Raw genomic sequence first — 21,254 nt, 5'->3', positions numbered from 1 at the left:
CCAGTGAAGAGGAATATCACTTGTGGACAGCAGTGAGACATGCTGATCCGCTCCTTAATGCAGAAGCAGGAGAATTCTGTCCTAGGAGGGAGACATCCAGAGACAAGCCTGAGAGGACATTCATGCCAGAGGAGCATCCTGAGGAGGAACACCCTGAAGAGGAGCACGTGGAGGAGAAACATAGCATGGAGAAAGAGGCTGATGCCCCAGCTGTTGAATCTGAGAGTGAGCAGAGTGATGCTGAAACATGGAGGGACAGGCCAAGGAGAGTCAGACAGCCCAGGCGTGTCTACACCTATGATCAGCTAGGCCAGCCGACCGTTCAACAGTTGAAGACCTGCTCTGTCAGTGTGAAAAGGCCCTCAGGAACCAGCCATGATCCCTCTACCAGATCATCATTCATATATCCTTTTTATCATGAATAGATATAAAAGAAAACAGAGACATTTTATAAGTTAGTTTATCTTTGTTCATGGTGATGTTGTGGTATTAAAAACACATATTGTAGAATGTAGAAACAGGTAATCTGAACATTTATTTAAGTAATAAGTACAGAAATAGGTCACTATCCTAGTTTAAGTTAAGACAGTAGTGAAGTATACAAACAGTACTGACAGTAACAGTTGTGTGTACACTTACAGTATAGACTTAATGAAAGCATGGCTTTGAAATATGTAGACGCATGATATCGGGTGTATATGGTATTTTCCCTTGTCCCTTTACGAAGATTGGGGGGCCCACCAAATCTTCGATGGACTATTCACCCTTCAATACTAATGGACTATGAACACTTAGTCTTGTATTGTTGCCATGAGAGACTTTTGCCAAGGAAAAAGAAGAGAAAGAAATACTGAGAGATAGTATAGCCTAACCACCCTGTAATGTGTAATGTGTGTGAAAATACTTACCTGTTTACCCACCTTCTACCAAATGTTCCATTGTTGAGACGATGTTGATGAATATGGTCAAAAGATAGAAAAGAAAATGTATGGCAACATTTTTTTTTAGTGTGGGAGGGTGTTGCAACCTAGAAATATTTTATAATTTACATTTTATTGACCTAGAATAGATTTAAGTTATCTAAGAAGAAATATACACTACACTACACTATTATCTGATTTATGTTATTATCACGAGGTCAAAGTTCAGAGTGATGTGATGTCATCAGTCAGCGCAATGTTATTATTAAAAAGGTCAAAGTTCAGGCGGTGATGATGTCATCAGGCAGCGCAGTAGCGATTAGGGAACGTGCTTGATGTTTTACATATGTGTGCGAGCGGTTCTGATTGCTTCGTGTAAAAGATAACTTCAACAGAACTGGGAAGAATAAAAGTTGCCAAAAGGAAGACGGAGTCATGTGTCTTTAAGGGTGCAACATAGCCACACGGGAGCGCGCATGGGACACCGACCCGCAATGATTTATAAGGGTAAGAAGTTACAAACAGTCCCTTTAATTGTCCAAACAACAATAACCCATAAAATTACAATTCGGCATATCGGCAAGCAAAATCAACAACTACCAACAGCTATAGTTCTTACAACCTTAACTCATGTATTGTTACTAGTTAGATTATTAAAACAACAGCTTCAAACCCTGAGGAGCTACGTTAGCATCTTAGCATTAGTGACGGTTGAATACCTAATATTATAGTTGCCTCAAGCAATGTGTAACGAAGATGCACATCAGCAACACATTCTCACTCCCAACTCGTCAAATACCGCTGCTTGGTCAGCGCCCCTCGGCAATCGGAGACTGACGCACGTGGTACCCCTCTCGCGTTACTTTTGAACGAACCAAGATAATTATTACACGACTCTGAAGTTCCCCCCAGCTCTGCAGACAGTTTTAGTGTCTTTCGGCTTGTTTTGGTATGTTTTGGTAAGACCAAATCTTATAAAACCATTATTCACCACCTGCCCAGCACCAAACAGCAGACAGACAACATTAGTGACCAGCTAGTGAACATACCGGAGCATTTAGCAACTAAAGAGCCAAATGCTTCTCTCAGGAGTTGGCAGAGACTGTAAATGAATGCTCTGTGTCTGCTGGATATGTAAATAAGCAATTGTTTTCTAACGCATCACAAACTTTATAAGGTGATAATATGTAAATGTTTTGTTTGCAGCATGCTCCGCTGCCTCCAAGTAGCCACAATAAAAGAGTCAAGTGAAAAGTCAATGATTGCAGCCTTAAAAGCATCTGTTAGATACTATGTTAATGTTAAAGGTCCAATATTGTAAAAAGTGAGATTGTCATGTCTGTTATAGTAGTTATAGTAAAGCAGGTTTATAATAAGTGCTATATGAATACTGTGACAGTATTGAAACGTTCAATATACGGAGTAATACGCACAGCCCATATTCAGAAATTGTGTGTTTGAAACAAGCCGTCAGGATTTCTGTCCATTTGTGATGTCACAAATATACAATATTTAGACCATTACACGGTTTTAAACGTAATAATTCCTAATGTTTACCAGTTTATTTCCGGTTGCAGTGTATGTAAATGTCATCAGCTGACAGGAAGTAAACATCGACCCAAACAGTTGCCTAGCAACGCAATTCTGTTGCAATTCCGTTGAAATTAGCCAATACGGAGCGTTTCAGACAGAGGGTGAATTAACAGGTATATTCAGGCAGACAGTATGAGGAAAATAACGTGTTTTTTTTACATTATAGCATGTAAACATGTTGTAGTAGAAACACAAAATACAAGTATGAACCTGAAAAGGAGCACGATATGGGACCTTTAATGTTAATGTTTTAAATCTGCATTCTAACCACTTTCTTAATGAAATGCTGACAAATTTCAATTCAGACTCATGACTACTCGGAAGTAGTTAGTCGAAGTTAATGCCTAGTTTAAAACACCTTTGGGTAGGTTTAGATGTATGAAACAGGCATCTGAAAATGTCATGGTTTTGGTTATTGGTAATTAAAAATGATAATGTAAGTGGAAAATGTTATGAAAATGTCATAATGTGGGTTAGGAAATCTGCACAATTTCAAGGTAAATGTGAAGTAGACCAATTTTCAAGACTCTTGCTCCATTGCTATATTAAGTACTCTATGACCTCTTTAGGACCAGAGGGAAATGCAGCAATATTGTTAGAACTTTTTTCCTCCTACACATATCTCTATTATTGTCTGCCTTCTCTGAGGTGCAGTGGCCTGCAATTGACACATTTTCAAAATAGAGCCGAGTAAACTCACAAACTGACGCACGGATTGAACAGATCCGTCTAGCGAAGAGGAGATATCTTAAATAAAGAAAGGCAGTAGGTGTAACTGTAGGTGTGAATCGTTTTTTACTGAAAGCTCACAGTGAAAATATGTTAAACCTTCTTTCCAAATGATTTATTGATGAATTTATTTGATAAATAAACCAATTGACCATTAGCCTCATCGAAACTATTACAGAATTTACTTAAAAACTATAGCTCAATAATAGTCTGTTCACTTTTGTTTTTCAATTTCATGCCCAAGTAGTCAACTCATGTTGCAGGGTATATTGCACCATTCAGTCTGTGTAAGATTTATAGGAGCAATACAACCGATAACTCCTACTTAATGTCTCCAGTCCCTCCTCTGTCTTCAGAGTCAGTGCTGTTCAGTTCACTTTCATATAATTTCTCTCAGAGACACTCTGGAGAACTTGCTGCTGTGACACAAAGACTGCTTGTAGAAAAATAATAGTTACATAATCGTTACATATTGCAATTTATATAATACAATCGCATAGTATATTTTTGTGGCATTTTCTGAGGCAAAAATCTGCTAAATCTGAGGCATTCTGACTGTGAAGCTTGATTATCCTCAGACTTTGCAACAGTCACAGTTCGTTGTCTGCTGTCCACAAACTTTTCTTCTACTAAAGATAGAGGTAACACTTTATAATAACCATCATTTATAAATGGTAAATTGATAGTTAATTTAACTTGATTAATAGTTATTTTACTGTTAATAAACAACAAAATGATAATTAATAATGTTTACTAATTATTAGTAATGCTATAATTTCATCTAATTTAAAGGTCTCATATCGTGCTCATTTTCAGGTTCATACTTGAGGAGGAGCAGAAGTCTAGTTTTCTCTCAGAACACTTGAATTACAATATGCTGAAAGGTTATTATGGAATTTTTGCCCAACGATGCCAAAAACGTTCTGCCTACTGCAGCTTTAAGTGATCCCCCAGGCTACAGCGGTCAGTCACAGTGTGTCCAACTTAAAGGGGACACATCATGCTCATCTTCAGGTTCATACTTGTATTTTGTGTTTCTCCTAGAATATGTTTACATGTTGTAAGGTTAAAAAAAAACTTTATTTTCCTCGTACTGTGCCTGAATATACCTGTATCCACCCTCTGTCTGAAACGCTCCGTTCTGTTGCATTTCAACGGAATTGCAATGGACTTGCATTGCTAGGCAACAGTCTGGGTCAATTTTTACTTCCTGTCAGCTGATGTCATTCACATACACTGCAACAGGAAATTAACTGGGACACATTTAGAATATTTACGTTTAAAACCATGTAATGGTCTAGATATTGTATATTTGTGACATCACAAATGGACAGAAATCCTAACGGCTTGTTTCATACTCACAATTTCTGAATACGGATTGTGTATTTCTCCGTATATTGAGCGTTTAAAAATTGAACAGTATTTATAAAGCATTTAAACCTGCTTTATAATATAAAATACATGAAAATCGCACTTTTTACAATATGGGACCTGTAATCTTAGTTTATCATTAGTTTGTTTAATAAGAAATAATTAGTTTATAAATTATATATTGTATTAGGAGTGGGTGCTACGGCAAAAATATATCTCCATTTCTTTCAGGCAGGATCACGAACCCTGATCTTATCACGTTTTTTTTCATGCTGGTTTTAAAGACAATTTCGCAAGTTACTGAACATTACAACCAAACCATTTCCCCATTTAAAAAAAATACAGCCCTATAAGCTAATAAATCACAAGGGAAATGAATAATAGATCATTAAGCAGTGGAAAGACATGATCTAGTTTTAGTAACATATATTTATTTATATATATTTTTCTTTTTAATTTGCTTCTCAAAGTCCAGGGTAGTGTTTCTGGCCACGGAGCCTTTATGACTCTTGTAGTGGCTCTGCCTCGCACCAGCATCTGCTTATATTGCCAACCGTTTGTTACCAGGACATTTTTATGCATATTTTTTTTTCCTTTGCATGCATTCCTGTCTGTTTATTTATTTATTTGTTTTCTGTTATCAGAACATAAACTACAACAATTTTATGTGATTAATTAAACATAACTGAATATAATTATATGCGCATACATACACATAACTAGGTAGTATATGTATTTACTGCCTAATAAAACAGCAGTAGCCTGTGATATAGTCAGCAGTGCTGCAGCATACACATGCCCATAACCACGCTATATAGAACACCACCTCCCCATTATAATCCTGTCATAATAAACTATATAAACCCTGTATGAGTCAGTCTAGCCTCATTAGCTATCTATTCAGCTGTTTCTTAAAAGTCATCTTATTCACAGAATGTCTGATAAATGATTAAGCCAATGATTCCAGTGAAAGGATAGAACAGGTTTCTTTGAAGAGTTAGTTCTGGGTTCTGGGAGAATTATCCATTCTCATTGTCTTACACATATTAAATTGGAAATGAAACGTTCAACCAAGTTAAGCTGGTTTACTAAATGGACTTCCACTCTAATGAACAATTATATAATACACATGTCAAATGTCAGCATTTAAAGGTCCCATATTATAAAAAAGTGAGATTATCATGTTTTTTTTATTATAAAGCAGGTTTAAGTCCTATATAAATACTGTGAAAGTATCGAAACGCTCAATCCACAGGGAAATACACACAGCCCGTATTCAGAAACTCTGCATTTGAAACAAGCTGTCAGGATTTCTGCCCATTTGTGATGTCACGAATATACAATATTTAGTCCCTTGACACAATTTTAAACGTAAACATTCTAAATGTGTCCCAGTTTATTCCTGGTTACAGTGTATGTGAATGTCATCAGCTGACAGGAAGTAAGCATGGGCCCAAGCTGTTGCATAGCAACACAATTCTGTTGCCATTCTGTCAAAATGCGCTAAAACAGAGCATTTCAGACAGAGGGTGAATACAGGCATATTCAGGCTGACAGCATAAGGAAAATAAAGGATTTTTTGAACATTAAAGTATGTAAACATGTTCTAGTAGAAACACAAAATACAAGTATGAACCTGAAAATGAGCACAATATGGGACCTTTAAAAGAAAAAAGAAGATCTGTTTTAACTTTCATGGGAAGAGCGCCGCCATGTTGCAGTAGGCTACTCTAGCCTGTGACATCACAAGGTTGGTTGGCTCGGCTCAGTTACACAGCTACAACGGTAGAGTTTTACAATGTTAAAACCAAGGACAAAACAGTCCATTTCATAAACTGACGCTGAAACGGAGATCACTGCATCAGCGCTGGCTAATTGTGACATTGAAAGAGCCCTCCGACAGGCACCGAGTCCAGCTGCAGCTGACTGTCTCCCCATCTCCCGTCGTCTCCCCTCTCTGATCACCTGTCTCTGTCTCCCCATCTCCCGTCCTCTCCCCTCTCTGATCACCTGTCTCTGTCTCCCCATCTCCCGTCCTCTCCCCTCTCTGATCACCTGTCTCTCCTCCTCTGCTGTCTCATTCAGACTGTTCAAAGACAGGGTCGCTAAGAAAGTAAACGCCCAAAGCACTACTTTATTCTGAAACCCACGTTATAGCGTTTGTTTACGTAACTGGCCGGTAGCTTCTGCTTGCTAGCTAGCTAGCTAGCGGCTTAACATTAGCGTACCAAAACTACCGTCACAAAATAAAACTTATCTCCAAAGCAAACGCTAGAGACATTATCAGCCTAATGTTATCGGTTGTCCTAGCTAACTGAATGACTAACTAACTGGGTTATACTCCCAAGCCGACATGCACACCGACCGACTCGTCGGGTTGCTGTCAGCAGCAGCTCCGAGCGGTGTGGACGGGGGGGCCAGTTGTCACACCGTGGTGTCCGTCTGCTTGGGACTATAACCCAGTGAGTGAGTTAGTTAGCTAGTTAGTTAGTTAGTTAGTTAGTTAACGGAGAACACAGGTAACATTAGGCCCATAATGTCTCTAGTGTATGTTTCGGAGACGGTAGTTTTAGTTTGCTAATGTTGAGCCGGTAGCTAGCTAGCTAGCAGAAGCTACGTAAACAAACGCAATAATGTGGGCTTTAGGATAAAGTAGTGATTTTCTTTGAACGGTCTGAATGAGACAGCAAAGGAGGAGAAACAGGTGATCAGAAAAGGTAGAGGACGGGAGATGAGGAGACAGCAAGCTACAGCTGGACTCAGTGCCTGTCGGAGGGCGCTTTTAATGACACTATAAGCCCTGGGACACACAAGGAATGCCAGGCGCGCGTGGCGGCTGAGTTACCTGTTGTTTTTTATTTCGGCGTCCGTGTTAACAGGTGCGTCTCAGCTGCGTCTCTTCTAGAAAATAGAGGTCTTGCCTATTTTTGACGCGTGCCGCACGCATTTCACAGCAACAACAGATAGTGAAGTTGATCTATTGACTGTATATTGACATCATATCAGCAACATTACTACAGTTTCAATGTCTATCCGTAGAATATGTTACTGAGATGAAAAAAAAGTAAAGAATTCTTTTTAAATCAACACTTCCTGCTTTCATTTCAAAATAAAAGCCCTCAAGCGTTTTTCTATGGACAGAATTCCTTCATTTGTTAACACGAGTCTCTTATTCTGAAATATGAGCAGTCAGCGCTGTGGAGCATGCAGTGACTTGGAGAGCTCCATGAATTGATAAAGCATGAGGTTTAAATCAACACTTTCTGCTTTCATTTCGAAATAAAAGCCCTCAAGCGTTTAACACAAGTCTTTTATTCTGAAATATGTGCCGGACAGTGTTCTAGAACATGCAATGACTTGGAGAGCTCCATGAATGAATATAGTACGGAGTTTTAATTGTGGATTATTACTATTATTTACAAATTACCACGCGTTTCTTTTTTTTTATTTTATTGTGTTATAAAGTGATTACAAACCAAGTGAAGACATGTGCAGGGACATATATAAAAAAGACCAAAATATAGTGGAAATCCATTTAGTAAACCAGCTTAACTTGCTTAACTGATTTACTTCAACTTTAATGTCATAAAGTTATGTCACAACATACAAAGAACAAATATCTTTTGTATGGTGTGTCAGAGTAATTAGAAACAATGAGGAGATGACATACAAAGCAGCCACCTTCTAAAGGAAAGTTGCGGGTGTTCTTCCAGAACAAAGCAGAAAACTTCAAGGGACAGAAGTAAAGCTGTTTTCCCCAGGAGAGCAACCTCAGTCACCAACAGGTAGCCTAATGTTAGTTCAAAAATGTAAAACAAGGTTTGTGACACTATGTGATATGATTTGCTGCAGTTCTATAAATTTGAGTATTTTATCTCAAGGCTCATGTAGAAATTATGCGGTCATGAGCTTGGGGCCCTGGGGCGCACACAATTTCAATTTTGGGTCTCAAGTCAAAAAAGTTTAAGAAACCTGATTTAGAGAGAAAAAAACAACACACAGATTTCTATCAGACAAATTGTTTTAAATTGCTCGCTCGGTTTCTATGTTTTTTTTGATTGTTTACAATTTATGTAAAGGGCTAAAATTCACATCTTTTTCTAGTTCATCCAACTGTTTATGGCCACCCGATTCGACTGTTAACAGGCCATTAAATAGGCGTTATCAGTCGCTATAAGCACCATAGATGTTGGTCATTAGGGGCCTACTACACCAACTACGTTGTAAAAGTGAAAGTGAAACTTAGAAGCAACACATACTAGCATGTTGTAAAACTAAATGAAATGTCACAAACATGATCAAAAAGGCTTTTTTATAAAATTTCAACTTCTGTAGGTTTTGCCTTTAGGTTTTGGCAAAAAAAACTACAACTTCTTTAGGTTTAGGCAAAAAAACGAAAACTTTTTTCGCTCAAGGCAACAAAACTACAACTTCTTTAGGTTTCGACTTTAAAACTACAACTTCTTTCGGTTTAGGCAACAAAACTACAACTTCTTTAGGTTTCGGTAATAAAACTACAACTTCTTTTGGTTTAGGCAAAAAAACTACAACTTCTTTAGGTTTCAGCATTAAAACTACAACTTCTTTAGGTTTAGGCATCAAAACTACAACTTATTTCGGTTTAGGCAACAAAACTCAACTTCTTTAGGTTTCGGCATTAAAACCACAACTTCTTTTTCGCTCAAGGCAACAAAACTACAACTTCTTTAGGTTTAGGCAACAAAACTACAACTTTTTTTCGGTTTAGGCAGCAAAACTACAACTTCTTTCGGTTTAGGCAACGAAACTACAATTTCTTTAGGTTTAGGAAATAAAACTACAACTTATTTAGGTTTAGGAAACAAAACTAAACATTTTTTTGATCAAGGCAACAAAACTACAACTTCTTTAAGTTTATGCAACAAATCTACAACTTCTTTAGGTTTAGGCAAAACAAACCCACTTAGTTAAGTTTAGAGAAAAATATTGTGTTTTGGGTTAAAATAACTACAAACACAAAGACAACTACACATTGTTTCACATGGGATGCGAACTTCGGTGTCCTTGGTGAAAACCCTGTATTTTGTGGAGTTTCACAGTGTCTATACTACAGCGCCTGACTTCCTGTCATAATTTCTAGAGGTCGCTGTCATGTTGTTTTATACCTTCTTTTGGTGATCTCCCATGTGAATAGATGATAAAACCTACTAGTGGTGCATAGTAGGTCCCTATTGATTCACATCTATGGGGATTATAGCAACTAATAACACCTATTTAATAGCCTCATAACAGTCTAATCTGCTGTTATGGCAGCACAGTAGTGAAAGAAAGTGTTTTAAATGTAGGTGTAAACTTACAGAACTATTCAAAAGGAATGGCAAAGTACTGGGAGTGTATGCAACTCTATTGCAATGGAATGCAAAACTATTGTAAACGTGTTGCAAGGCCTTATTGTTCCACTGACAATTGTTATACCCTCTTTGTCACCTCAGAATTTCCTTAGGAGTGGCATTACACAAAGCTTTACAGCTCTATCTGTGACATATGAGAAATGCATTTCATTTTATACTGGAGAGGAATGTAACAGCTTCTGGTAAAAACAACCTATTATCATTGGGACTGTTTCATTTCCAGACAATATTAGCTCATACTTTAGAATCTGGGTCTGTCCGCAGTCTGTAAAGATCTATATTCCCGCTTCGGACTGTAATTCCAGCTCTCTCTTCTTCATGTCCCTGGGCATGATTGCTCTGTTACATTTCATACTGCGGCAGTGCGATTGTGTCATGAGGTCCTGAGAATACAGTGCTGTGTACTGTGAAAAGATGTGTATCCACTGTGAAACATCAGGGAACCCATTACCTTCCCCTCTCGCCAAGGATTACATGGATCAGATATTGAAAAAAAAAACACTACAGTGTTATCCATCTAATGCATTTTTTGCACCTCTCTTACTATCCAACTTTCCCTCCCTTTTCTCTCATAATTTATCAACTTTCCTCTTCCTTTCCCTTCCCCACTATATTTCTCTGTCTCTCCAGGGCCAGTATTGTCCAGAAGAGAATCATTTATTTCCAGGACGAAGGCTCTCTCACTATTCGACTGTGTGAGAAAGGTAATGACAGCTGCCCATCATTTCCTCTTTTCATCCTTGACCGCCCATTATGGTGCCATTATCCCTTGTTCTATCTGTCGTTCCCCCCCAATTCTGAACAGAACAGCTCCCAGTCTTTCATACCATGTTTAAAAGAATATGAGGCCAACAGAGGCAGCGGGGGAAACTGTGAGGACAACGAATTATGGATCTCCTGGGAGTCTCTGTGGGATTTAAATATTCCTTTGTGTTCCAACACAGAGCAGCGCCACAGTTTTTATGTTACCTGTGATTTCACTGAAGAGAAAAGTGCCAGAATTGGAAAGCTATCGCCCCCCCCAAAATAAACAGTTGTGAGACAGTGAGGCGACAGGACTCTTTTAGCTCTGATGCACACGTCTATTGTACCATAAAACCCAGAGCCCGGACATATGGTTTTTCAAACTTATTCTCAGGGGAATTTGACTTTCATACAATCTTCCTCTCCTCACCGGAATCTAATTTTCCAGGCTATTATGCAAGCCAATCAAGCCACCCTGTTTCAATTTGCTGACTTAAGTTGGGTGCCTCCGATGTTTGACTCATCCTGCTATAACTTAGATGTCAAATGAGGATTTCTTTTCGAATAATTTGGAGACTCATAAATATTCAAGCACTCCCCTTGACCTATCTTTGCAAAACTGGTCGAGGCCAATATTTGAATATTTATGAGTCTGCGTCAAAGCTGATCTGTCATTTAAATACCAGTTTATTCCAGGGATGTAATTTTGTGACATTCTCACTGGGTCCAAATTGTAGTCGGTTATCTGTTAATTTATGCAGGTGTGAATTTGTGTCAAAGCTTGCACACTGGCTGATCCCTATTTGTTTGCCATTTCTATCATTTATTTGGCTTGTGCACCTTGTCTACCCTTAAATCTTAACACGTGTGTTCTAATGTTCACGTCCTGTCTCCCTGCAGAGCGTGTGTTCGGTGAAGCTACAGAGGCTCCTGCTATGGAGTGCTGCGCCTGCGGAACAGCCAAGTACAGACTCACCTTCTTCGGCAACTGGTCAGAGAAAGTACATCCCAAAGACTACCCAAGTGAGTTCAAACCATTGACCACCACCAGTCAAAAAAGTCTGGACATGCCACTGGGTTATGGTATAAAGGGTTTTGTTAGAAAATGACCCAGATAAAGAAAAACACTGTCAGAAAAATGGCCACAAAAATGGTGAGAAGCCTGGATAAGATCAGTGCTCCAGCACAGGTTATTCCCATACGCTGTAAATAACAAGTAAGCGTAGTCACCGTAACGTCGCCCATCGGTTTTTGGTCTGCCGTTTTGAAGCCCTCGAGTTCGGGCAATTTTGTCCGTCGCCATTTTTGGTTCTTGATTGTCACCATCTTGGACTTTTGGAACCAGAAGTGACACGGGAGGGTGGAGTTAAGTACAACCGAATGCTGAATAAGACGTTTTAGGCGACCAAAAAGGTTATAATTAATTTTTTATTAACTGAAAACACACTGTAAAAGGGTTAAAGTTATAAGACAAAAACAAGGACAACTCCCAGACCGGACAACGCCGTGGTAGCGACCTGTCAATCACAAGGTAGCCACGCCCTAAAGCATCCCCTGCTTTATGGTCTATCTGACTCTAAATGGGACCATAATTCACTAAATGAACATCATGCTGTATTGAAGAAGACTTGAAACTAGCGATTTAGACCATAAACTCATGTTTACAATGTTTACTGAGGTAATAAATCAAGAGAGAAAGAGGCTCATTTTCTCATAGACTTCTATACAATCAGACTCCTTTTGGCAACCAGAGGAGTCGCCCCCTGCTGGCTGTTAGAAAGAATGCAAGTTTAAGTCACTTCAGCATTGCCTTCACTTCTCGCAGAGATGCCCACTGGTTACTCCAAGTCAGTTTACTGAAATAACAACTGGTAAATAAACTGCTTGACATTTTGGGAAATACACCTATTTGCTTTCTAGTCAAGAGTCAGATCAATACAAAGCTGCAGTCACCTACTGGTTAGCTTAGCTTAGCATAACAACTGGAAACAGGCAGTGTGTTCCAATCCACGTACTTCCTGAAGTACACTTCTATGTAGTGCACTGACTTACACTTAATTGAGTAGTGTGTGAATTTCAACGGGGCAGGGTCGTCTCAAATGGAATACTCTGCGGCGCCTACCGGAAATGACGATCGCAACATTTGACTGCGGCTCGCTACCCGCCAAAATACAGTATCTTCTTCTTCTTCTGGGTTTTACGGCAGCTGGCATCCTATGTGTTGCACTGCTGCCTCCTTCAGGTTTTACCCGTCCACTACCCGCCAAAATATCTGCCTGCTTTGTTGATCCAGAATACACAGAAAATGAAATCAAATGAGTAGACGTGAAACGTTACAACTTATATCTATAAGGTACGTTGTTCTGCCGCCATTTTCACATGTTTGAATAGTGGTCGTGGTCCCGCCCCTTCTGCTACGTAGCCAAGATGGTGACAATTGAGTGTGAAAAGTGTCCAGCGTTCCACACTAAACGATTTGACCGTTTTGAGTACAACATCCGAGTACTTCGAGTGTACTGCATTTTGACATACTTCACAGTGTGAACGCACTTATGCACTCAAAATAGTAAGTGTAAGTACGGAAGTACGCGGATTGGAACACACTGAGGGAAACAGCTAGCTTGGCTCTGTCCAAAGCTAAGTGATGAATATGATGTATGTCCTTTCTTTAATCGGTACAAAAAATGAAAGTGTAAAAACAACAAGTTGCTGTGTAACGGGAGGTTATGTGCGGAACTATTTCTTGGCGAGACGCAGAGACTTCCTCTAGTCTCCACTGGCTGCCTGGCAACCTCCACTTTGTTACTGCTCCCAGCCAAGAAATAGTCCTGCACGTAACCCCCTGTAATGAGACAACCTGACAAAGAAAAATGCTGAATGACCAAAAAAAAAATACTGTTTATCATCCGTATCTGAAAACACTGATAAAGGACATGTCTTCCAGGACGAGCCAACCACTGGTCGGCTCTGATCGGTGCGTCTCACACCAGACGCTACGTGCTATGGGAGTACGGAGGCTACGCCAGTGAGGGCGTCCGTCAGGTCGCTGAGTTTGGCTCCCCCATCAAGATGGAAGAAGAGATTCGACAGAAGGTAGGATATCAGATTGAGCCTCTGCGGGTTCTCTGTCACTCTATTTTGTGATGTAACAGCACACATGTCTTTCCGTGTGTTTTCTGACCCTCATATTGGACTAAACCCAAGTGCTAGTGGCAAAAAATGGGATACATTAAAAAGAAACATCATACTCAGACTCCAACCTTCACCAGTGCATACAGAATGTAGATACAGTTCCATCATTATATTTGCTCATGCCCCCCTGTCTTTTGACAGGGGCTATTACAACACTCTGAGAGGTTAATGACAGGCTGAGGCAATAAAAATCCAAAATGACACACACACACACACACACCATTCTCTAATTCCCCTCTGTCAAAATGACAGCTTCTGAATGTGCAATATAGTGAAATTCTCATTTCCACATTGGGCAAAGCGTTTACATAGCGACACAGGGCACGTTCATACTCTCACCCTCTCATTATCCTCCTCATTAAACCAGATGCATATCGACAGGGCGAGGTGCTGGATTGTGCTTGACTTCAGATTCCTTTGCAAAACATCAGCCCACTTCCTTTGAGTGAACTGTGCCTTTAGGGGATCAGATATTTTTGGAAGGAATCCACTGGATAGCACCCCGAGAGGACAGGCTGCTGCCTCAGTTCCTCCAGTGTGTGTTTGTGTGTGTGTGTAGAAATTGAACATAGCACTGACAGGAAAGTGTGCATGTGAGGACACGACTGAGAGATGTGCATGAGCATACTAGTGTGTATGTAGGCGAGTCAAATGCTCACTTGTCTCTTCAAATGTTTAAAGCAGCTGAAGGTAGAAATGGAGCAAATATGATTAAAAAAGGTTATTTTTATAAAACGGTCACTTTATCCTGACAGTAGTGCATGAGACAGGTAATCTGAAAAAAATCATATATCATGTTCCTCTGTGTCCTCCGGTGCTCCTAACAGCCTCTGCGAGATTTCACAGGCCGGAGGAAAACAACCAATCAGAGCCGAGCTGGAGCCTTGTCGTCTCTGAGCAGCTGTCAATCACTCACAAACTCCGACCAAACGGTCAAACTAGGCAGCGCTGATCAAATATGAATCAATATTCTGTAATGGCTATTATTCGCATAAGCTGTTTTCAAAAACATCTTGTAGTGTACTGTTTAGCTGTAAAATGAGAAAGTTTGTGACCCGGCAGCCATGTTGAGATCAGTTGAGGAAATACCAGGCACCGCCCACCAGCAGGAGCACACTCTCTTATTTTACAGCTGAACAGTGCACTACAAGATGTTGGCTGCAAGAAATAGGTATTACAGTAATAGAATATTAGTTAATATTTGATCAGCGCTGCCTAGTTTGACCTTTTGATCGCAGTTCATGAGTGACTGACAGCTGCCTCTGTTGAATGAACAGCCAATAGGAACGCTCTCTCTCTCTGAAATGACCTGTGATTGGCCAAAGTCTCTACACACAGGCTAGATGTTCTAAAGTCTGAAAACAGAGCCATGAGGAGGAGCAGAAGTCTAGTTTTCTCTCAGAACACTTGAAATTACAATATGCTGAAAGATTTCTATGGAATTTTTGCCCAATGATGCCAAAACATACTGCCTAGTGCAGGTTTAAAGGACGCAACAATTATGCACTGTGAGATGAAAGGCAATTGGCCAACAGATCATCAAACAGCTCAATCTTTATCACTGTTTTTTTTGTATCAATGTTGTTGAATCCAAAATTCTTCAACATATTCTCATGTGGTTTGGTATCGTGATCATCCGATCAACAAGGGTTGCTAGTTTTCCATTAGCGAAGAGAACAACTATTGCCTGGTTTGATGGTACAGTAGGGGAACCAGGGAATGCAGTTGGTCAGATGAACATTTTTTTTCCACTTTTCAACAATAGTTTGAAGTTTGAATAAAAAGTGACGGGCTAGCTCTGAGTTCTATCTTAAAGGGGACATATCATGCTCATCTTCAGGTCCATACTTGTATGTTGGGTTCCTACTAGAACATGTTTAGATGCTTTAATGTTCAAACAACACATTATTTTTTCTCATACTGTCTGTCTGAATATACCTGTATTCACCCTCTATCAGAAATGCTCCATTTTTTTTTTTTTTAAAGTTATTTTTTGGGGGCATTTTTACCATTTTTATTGACAGTGGATAGAGTCTTGGAAAGTGGAGAGAGAGAGAGAGAGAGAGTGGATGCGGAAAGGGCCACAGGCCAGATGCGAACCCGGGCCACCACGGTCAGGACTGAGGCCTGTTACATGGGCGCCCGCTCTACCAACTGAGCTAACCAGGCGCCCAGAAACGCTCCATTTTAACGGAATGGCAACGGAATTGCGTTGCTAGGAAACAGCTTGGGTCCATGTTTTTCCTGTCAGCTGATGTCATTCACATACACTGCAACAGGAAATAAACTGGGACACATTTCGAATGTTTACGTTTAAAACTGTGAAATTGTGTAAATATTGTAGATTTCTGACATCACAAATAGCCAGAAATCCTGATGGCTTGTTTCAAACGCACAGTTTCTGAATACGGGCTGTGTGTATTTATCTGTGGATTGAGCATTTTGATAGTTTAACAGTATTTATATAGAACTTAAACCTGCCTTATACTATAAAAGACATGGAAATCTCAATTTTTACAAGATGGGACCTTTAAAGGAACAGTGTGGACCATTTTAGGGGCTCTATTGGAAGAAATGGAATATAATATTCATAACTATGTTTCCATTAGTCACCTGAATCTAAGAATGGTTGTGTTTTTGTTACCTTAGAATGACCTAAGTTGCAATCTGCAACCACACCACGAGATGCCACCAAATCCTACACACTGTCCCTTTAACCCGTTCTCTACCAGATGTGTTTCAGCCATGTTTCTCCCTTGTCTGTCTCCATTTTAATCTGTACAATTGTAATGACAGGAGAACAGCATTTCACTCACATAATGCACCTCCAAATGATGGCTGACAATTGGATACAGGAGGATCTGGTGGTGGAACCACCAATCCTCTGATTACTGAGTGACCGGCTGTACCTACTGATCTATACCTGTACATATAATTAATGGAATTAGTGTAAAATTACTCTTTCATATCTCTTTGTACTAGGCGTTGGAGGCAGTTTTGCAGGCATCACTGCTTAATTTGTCAGGTATTTAATGTTTCTCAAATATAAACATCAGCATCTGGTTATTTGGTCAATATTCAGTTTCTCTAATGATTTTCAAAAATGTATCGTATCACAGTACACAGTATATAAGTATAAAATTTAGGGCTGTCAATCGATTAAAATATTTAAAACGCGATTAATCACATATTAATCGCACATTTTTTTATCCGTTCAAAATGTACCTTAAAGGGAGATTTGTGAAGTAAATTATATAATCTCTTACCAACATGGGAGTGGGCAAATATGTGACTTTATGCAAATGTATGTATATATTTAATATTGTAAATCAATTAACAACACAAAACAATGACAGATATTGTCCAGAAACCCTCACAGGTACTGCATTTAGCATAAAACAATATGCTCCAATCATAACATGGCAAACTGCAGCCCAACAGGCAACAACAGCTGTCAGTGTGTCAGTGTGCTGACTTGACTGACTTGCCCCAAACTGCATGTGATTATCATAAAGTGGGCATGTCTGTAATGGGGAGACTCGTGGGTATCCATAGAACCCATTTACATTCACATATCTTAAGGTTAGAGGTCAAGGGACCCCTTTGCAAAAGGCCATGCCAGTTTTTCCTCGCCTAAATTTAGCACAAGTTTGGAGCGTTATGTAGCCTCCTTTGCGACTACCTATGACATGGTTGGTACCGATGGATTCATCCGGTTTTCTAGTTTCATAGGATGCCAGTATCTTCACTCTAGCTTTAAGACTCAGCCCGCTACAAACTAAAAATGCGTTGAAGAAATTAGTTCAGTTAAAACTAATTTGCGTTATTATTGCATTAACTTTTACAGTCCTCATATATTGTGCTTTTATCCATAGGGACCAAACCTAATGTATATTACATGTATGTTGCCCCTGTGTGCTGAGGCCCACAGTGTATGGCTGTCTCTGTGCGTCCTCTCTCTCTCTCTCTCTCTCTCTCTCTCTCTGCCTCTCTCGGCTCTGAAAGGTGTGCCCTGGCCATTTGCGAGGGAACAATAGTTTGTTGTTAGTGGGCTGTCAGTATGGTGTGTGCCTGTCAGTTTAGGTTTGGGCTGTTGTGTGGAGACATTAGAGGCTGACGGACGGCCCTAACTCCTCTCTTGGCTGGGTCTGTCTGTCTCTGGGGCTAACTCCCCTGACACAATGGAAACTTCAGCCTGTTACATAGCAGAATGAGATGGCTTGATTGTGTACTGTAGACTGGAATGTTAGCTATTGAGCTGTAGAATGAAACAGCTCGATTGTACACTGTACACTGGAATGTCAGCTATTGAGTTGTTGGACTTTGTAACTGGGGGTCTCGGTCTTGAGCTTGCAATAAAGGCTGGCATATTATTTTCCATTTGAGAAGAAGTATAGACCAACGTACAAATCCAAGAAAACGAGAAAGTAAAATGAAATCATTTTATTTTCCATTATAAAACATTAGACATAGTAATATTGGCCAGGGGGGCCGAGTCAAGGATCTGTCCAGATCTTCTGCAGACAAGCTGAGTAATTGTTCTACATTTATAAATTTGATATATATATATGGCCATACCAGTTTTTCCTCACCAAAATGTAGCGTAAGTTTGGAACGTTATTCATCCTCCATTCGCAACAAGCTAGTATGAAATGGTTGGTACCAATGGATTCTTTAGGTTTTATAGTTTCATATAATACCAGTATCTTCACTCTAGCTCTAAAACTGAGCCTGCTACAATCTAAAAATTGCAAGTGGCGTTAAAATGAATTTGCTTTAAAGGGACTGTTTGTAAGAATCAGAAATGTCTTGTTAACAGCGACACCTGTGGCCGTTAAGTCAACGAACGTCAGCGTCCAAAATGCTCTGCCAATGGTAAACAGTGTATTCTCCTGTTGGTATTGACTCTTGTTTTGAGTTGTTTCGTGGATTGGATGATTGAACTCTCTATCAGTAACAAGGAACAAACAAGACATAGACATAGACACAAGAAAAACAAAGTTTGGAAACTTGTGTTTGGTCGATTATTTCTCTGTTGTTACAATGCTAATGGTCATTGTATTTTACATCGTTGGAAAGCCTGTTTATTTACCTTCACAATGATGTCCAACTTGTAAGGATCATGCATTTGTGGGATGAGCAGCACAGCTGATTATGTGGGTAGCGCCCAAGAAATATTTGCCAAAATGCTCCGTCAATGGTAAACAGTGTATTCTCCTGTTGGTGTTGACTCTTGTTTTGAGGTGTTTGGTGGATTGGATGATTGAACTCTCTATCAGTAACAAGGAACAAACAAGACATATTGGCTATTTGACACTTTATTCATTTAATACACCGTCAGGAGCCTCAGTAGCGGTGGAAGATCCATATGCAGCCACAACAGCCTGGCACCTCCTCCTCATGCTGGTCACCAACCTGGTCACACATTGCTGTGGGATGGCGTTCCATTCCTCAACCAAGATTCGTTGCAGGTCAGCCAGCATGGTTGTGTCGGTCACTCTAACACGTACAGCACGCCCAAGCTGATCCCACAAGTGTTGAGTTGGGTTGAGGTCTGGACTCTTGGCAGGCCGTTCCATTCTCTCTACTCCCACATTGTGGAGGTAGTCTGTGATAACCCTGGCTCTGTGGGGGTGAGCGTTGTCATCTTGGAGGATGAAGTTAGGTCTCAGATTGTGGAGATATGGGATCGCCACTGGCTGCAGAATCTCATCCCGATATCTCACTGCATTGAGATGGCCTTCAATGATGACAAGCCTTGTTTAGCCAGTGAGGGAGATGCCCTCCCCCCACACCATGACACTGCCCCCACCAAAAGCTGTTACTCCATCGGTTCAACAATCAGCATAGCGTTCTCCACGTCGTCTCCATACTTTCACCCTGCCATCCAACTTTGGCAGACAGAACCTGGACTCATCATTGAACATGACATTCCCCCACATGTTCAGGTTCCATTGTCTGTGTTGTCGACACCAGCACCAATGGGCCTGACGGTGAAGGGCAGTCATTGCAGGCTTCCTGGTAGCCTTATGACAATACACTGTTTACCATTGGCAGAGCATTTCGGCAAATTTTTCTTGGGCGCCCCCCACATAATCAGCTGTGCTGCTCATCCCACAAATGCATGATCCTTACAAGTTGGACATCATTGTGAAGGTAAATAAACAGGCTTTCCAACGATGTAAAATACAATGCCAATTAGCGTTGATACAACAGAGAAATAATCCACCTAACACAATTTTCCAAACTTTATTTTCCCAGTTTATATGTATCCACTAGCATCCCAGAATGACTGTATTTTCCATCAAGTTTGTGTAGTGTGTGTCCTCGTGCACATGCACACACTTTACCTTGTAGATAAAACAGTTGTATGGTTGTTGAAAGAGATATTAAAGTTATCTTTTCAAGGTTTTAGACACAAACTAAAGCACACACATACACATTCACAGCTTTTCAATTCTCTGGGGCGTCCAAGTTCAGACTGGGTGAACATCGAAGTGGTTGCTCTAAAGGTGGGAAGCCGACATGGGTCAGTAATCCCTGTCTTAGCTGAGAATCCCAACCATCCAGAGGAGCAATCAGCTGTGGTGATGTGTGGACAAAGCCTTAAGACCAACCTCTCCAGCCCAAAGCAGACCTCGGCTCCCCCTAACTAACACAGGCCCAGGCCCGGCACAAGACAGGCAGACTGGCAGACAGACGCACACAAAAAAGCAGGGAAGACGAGGCCTGAGAGCTCTCACTGTGATGATGTGAGTACAAGCCAGAACACCTCTCACAGAGGTGCTTCTTCAAACTTGTCTGCGCCGCAGCACACTGCAGGAAGACGTCATATTGTAGAGTCAGAAACTCATGAGGCAGCATTTAATAACCAGGGAATTACCCACGGGTAGCAAATATTGAGATGCTGAATAGGTGTTGACATACAGTGACCAGATGTCCTGATTTGTCTGGGATTTGGTTTCAAGCTAGGTGTCCAGAGTCCCGACAAATATCTGTAAAACACACAAATGTCCCGGTTTTCAACAGTCACTACAAAATTGTGCTTATTAATTAATTGTGCTTGTTATAGTGTTTTTTATCCAGAAAAAAGGGAAGCTCCCCCATTCACTTGTATAGGGTTACAGGCCAGTCTTGCCCTGTCCAATATGGCGCCCACGTTGAAGCGTCCAATGCGGCGTCTTTGTATACATGTCTATGATCAAGAGGACTCACGTAACTTGAACTCTGACCGGAGAGTCAACCAAACAGACCCTGGTCCCCCAAGTCAAATCACACTTATGTCTGATCTAACGTTACCTATTTCATAACAGGT

The 21,254-nt window shown here is 40.4% G+C and overlaps 1 protein-coding gene across 1 annotated transcript in view; it reads left to right on the top strand.

The window, feature by feature from the left end:
- Nucleotides 1-21,254, top strand: part of LOC141766924 (spondin-1-like) — a 191,647-nt gene that overhangs the window by 65,680 nt on the left and 104,713 nt on the right. Inside the window, exons 4-6 of the mRNA XM_074634131.1 lie at nt 10,634-10,707; nt 11,648-11,770; nt 13,692-13,840. Coding sequence (XP_074490232.1) covers nt 10,634-10,707; nt 11,648-11,770; nt 13,692-13,840 — 346 coding nt within the window. The remainder of the gene's footprint in view (nt 1-10,633; nt 10,708-11,647; nt 11,771-13,691; nt 13,841-21,254) is intronic.

The sequence above is a fragment of the Sebastes fasciatus genome, chromosome 4, assembly GCF_043250625.1.
Source record: "Sebastes fasciatus isolate fSebFas1 chromosome 4, fSebFas1.pri, whole genome shotgun sequence".
NCBI classification, from domain to species: Eukaryota; Metazoa; Chordata; class Actinopteri; order Perciformes; family Sebastidae; genus Sebastes; species Sebastes fasciatus.
The sequence above is the reverse complement of the archived record's forward strand: the minus strand, read 5'-3'. Positions and strand labels throughout refer to the sequence as shown.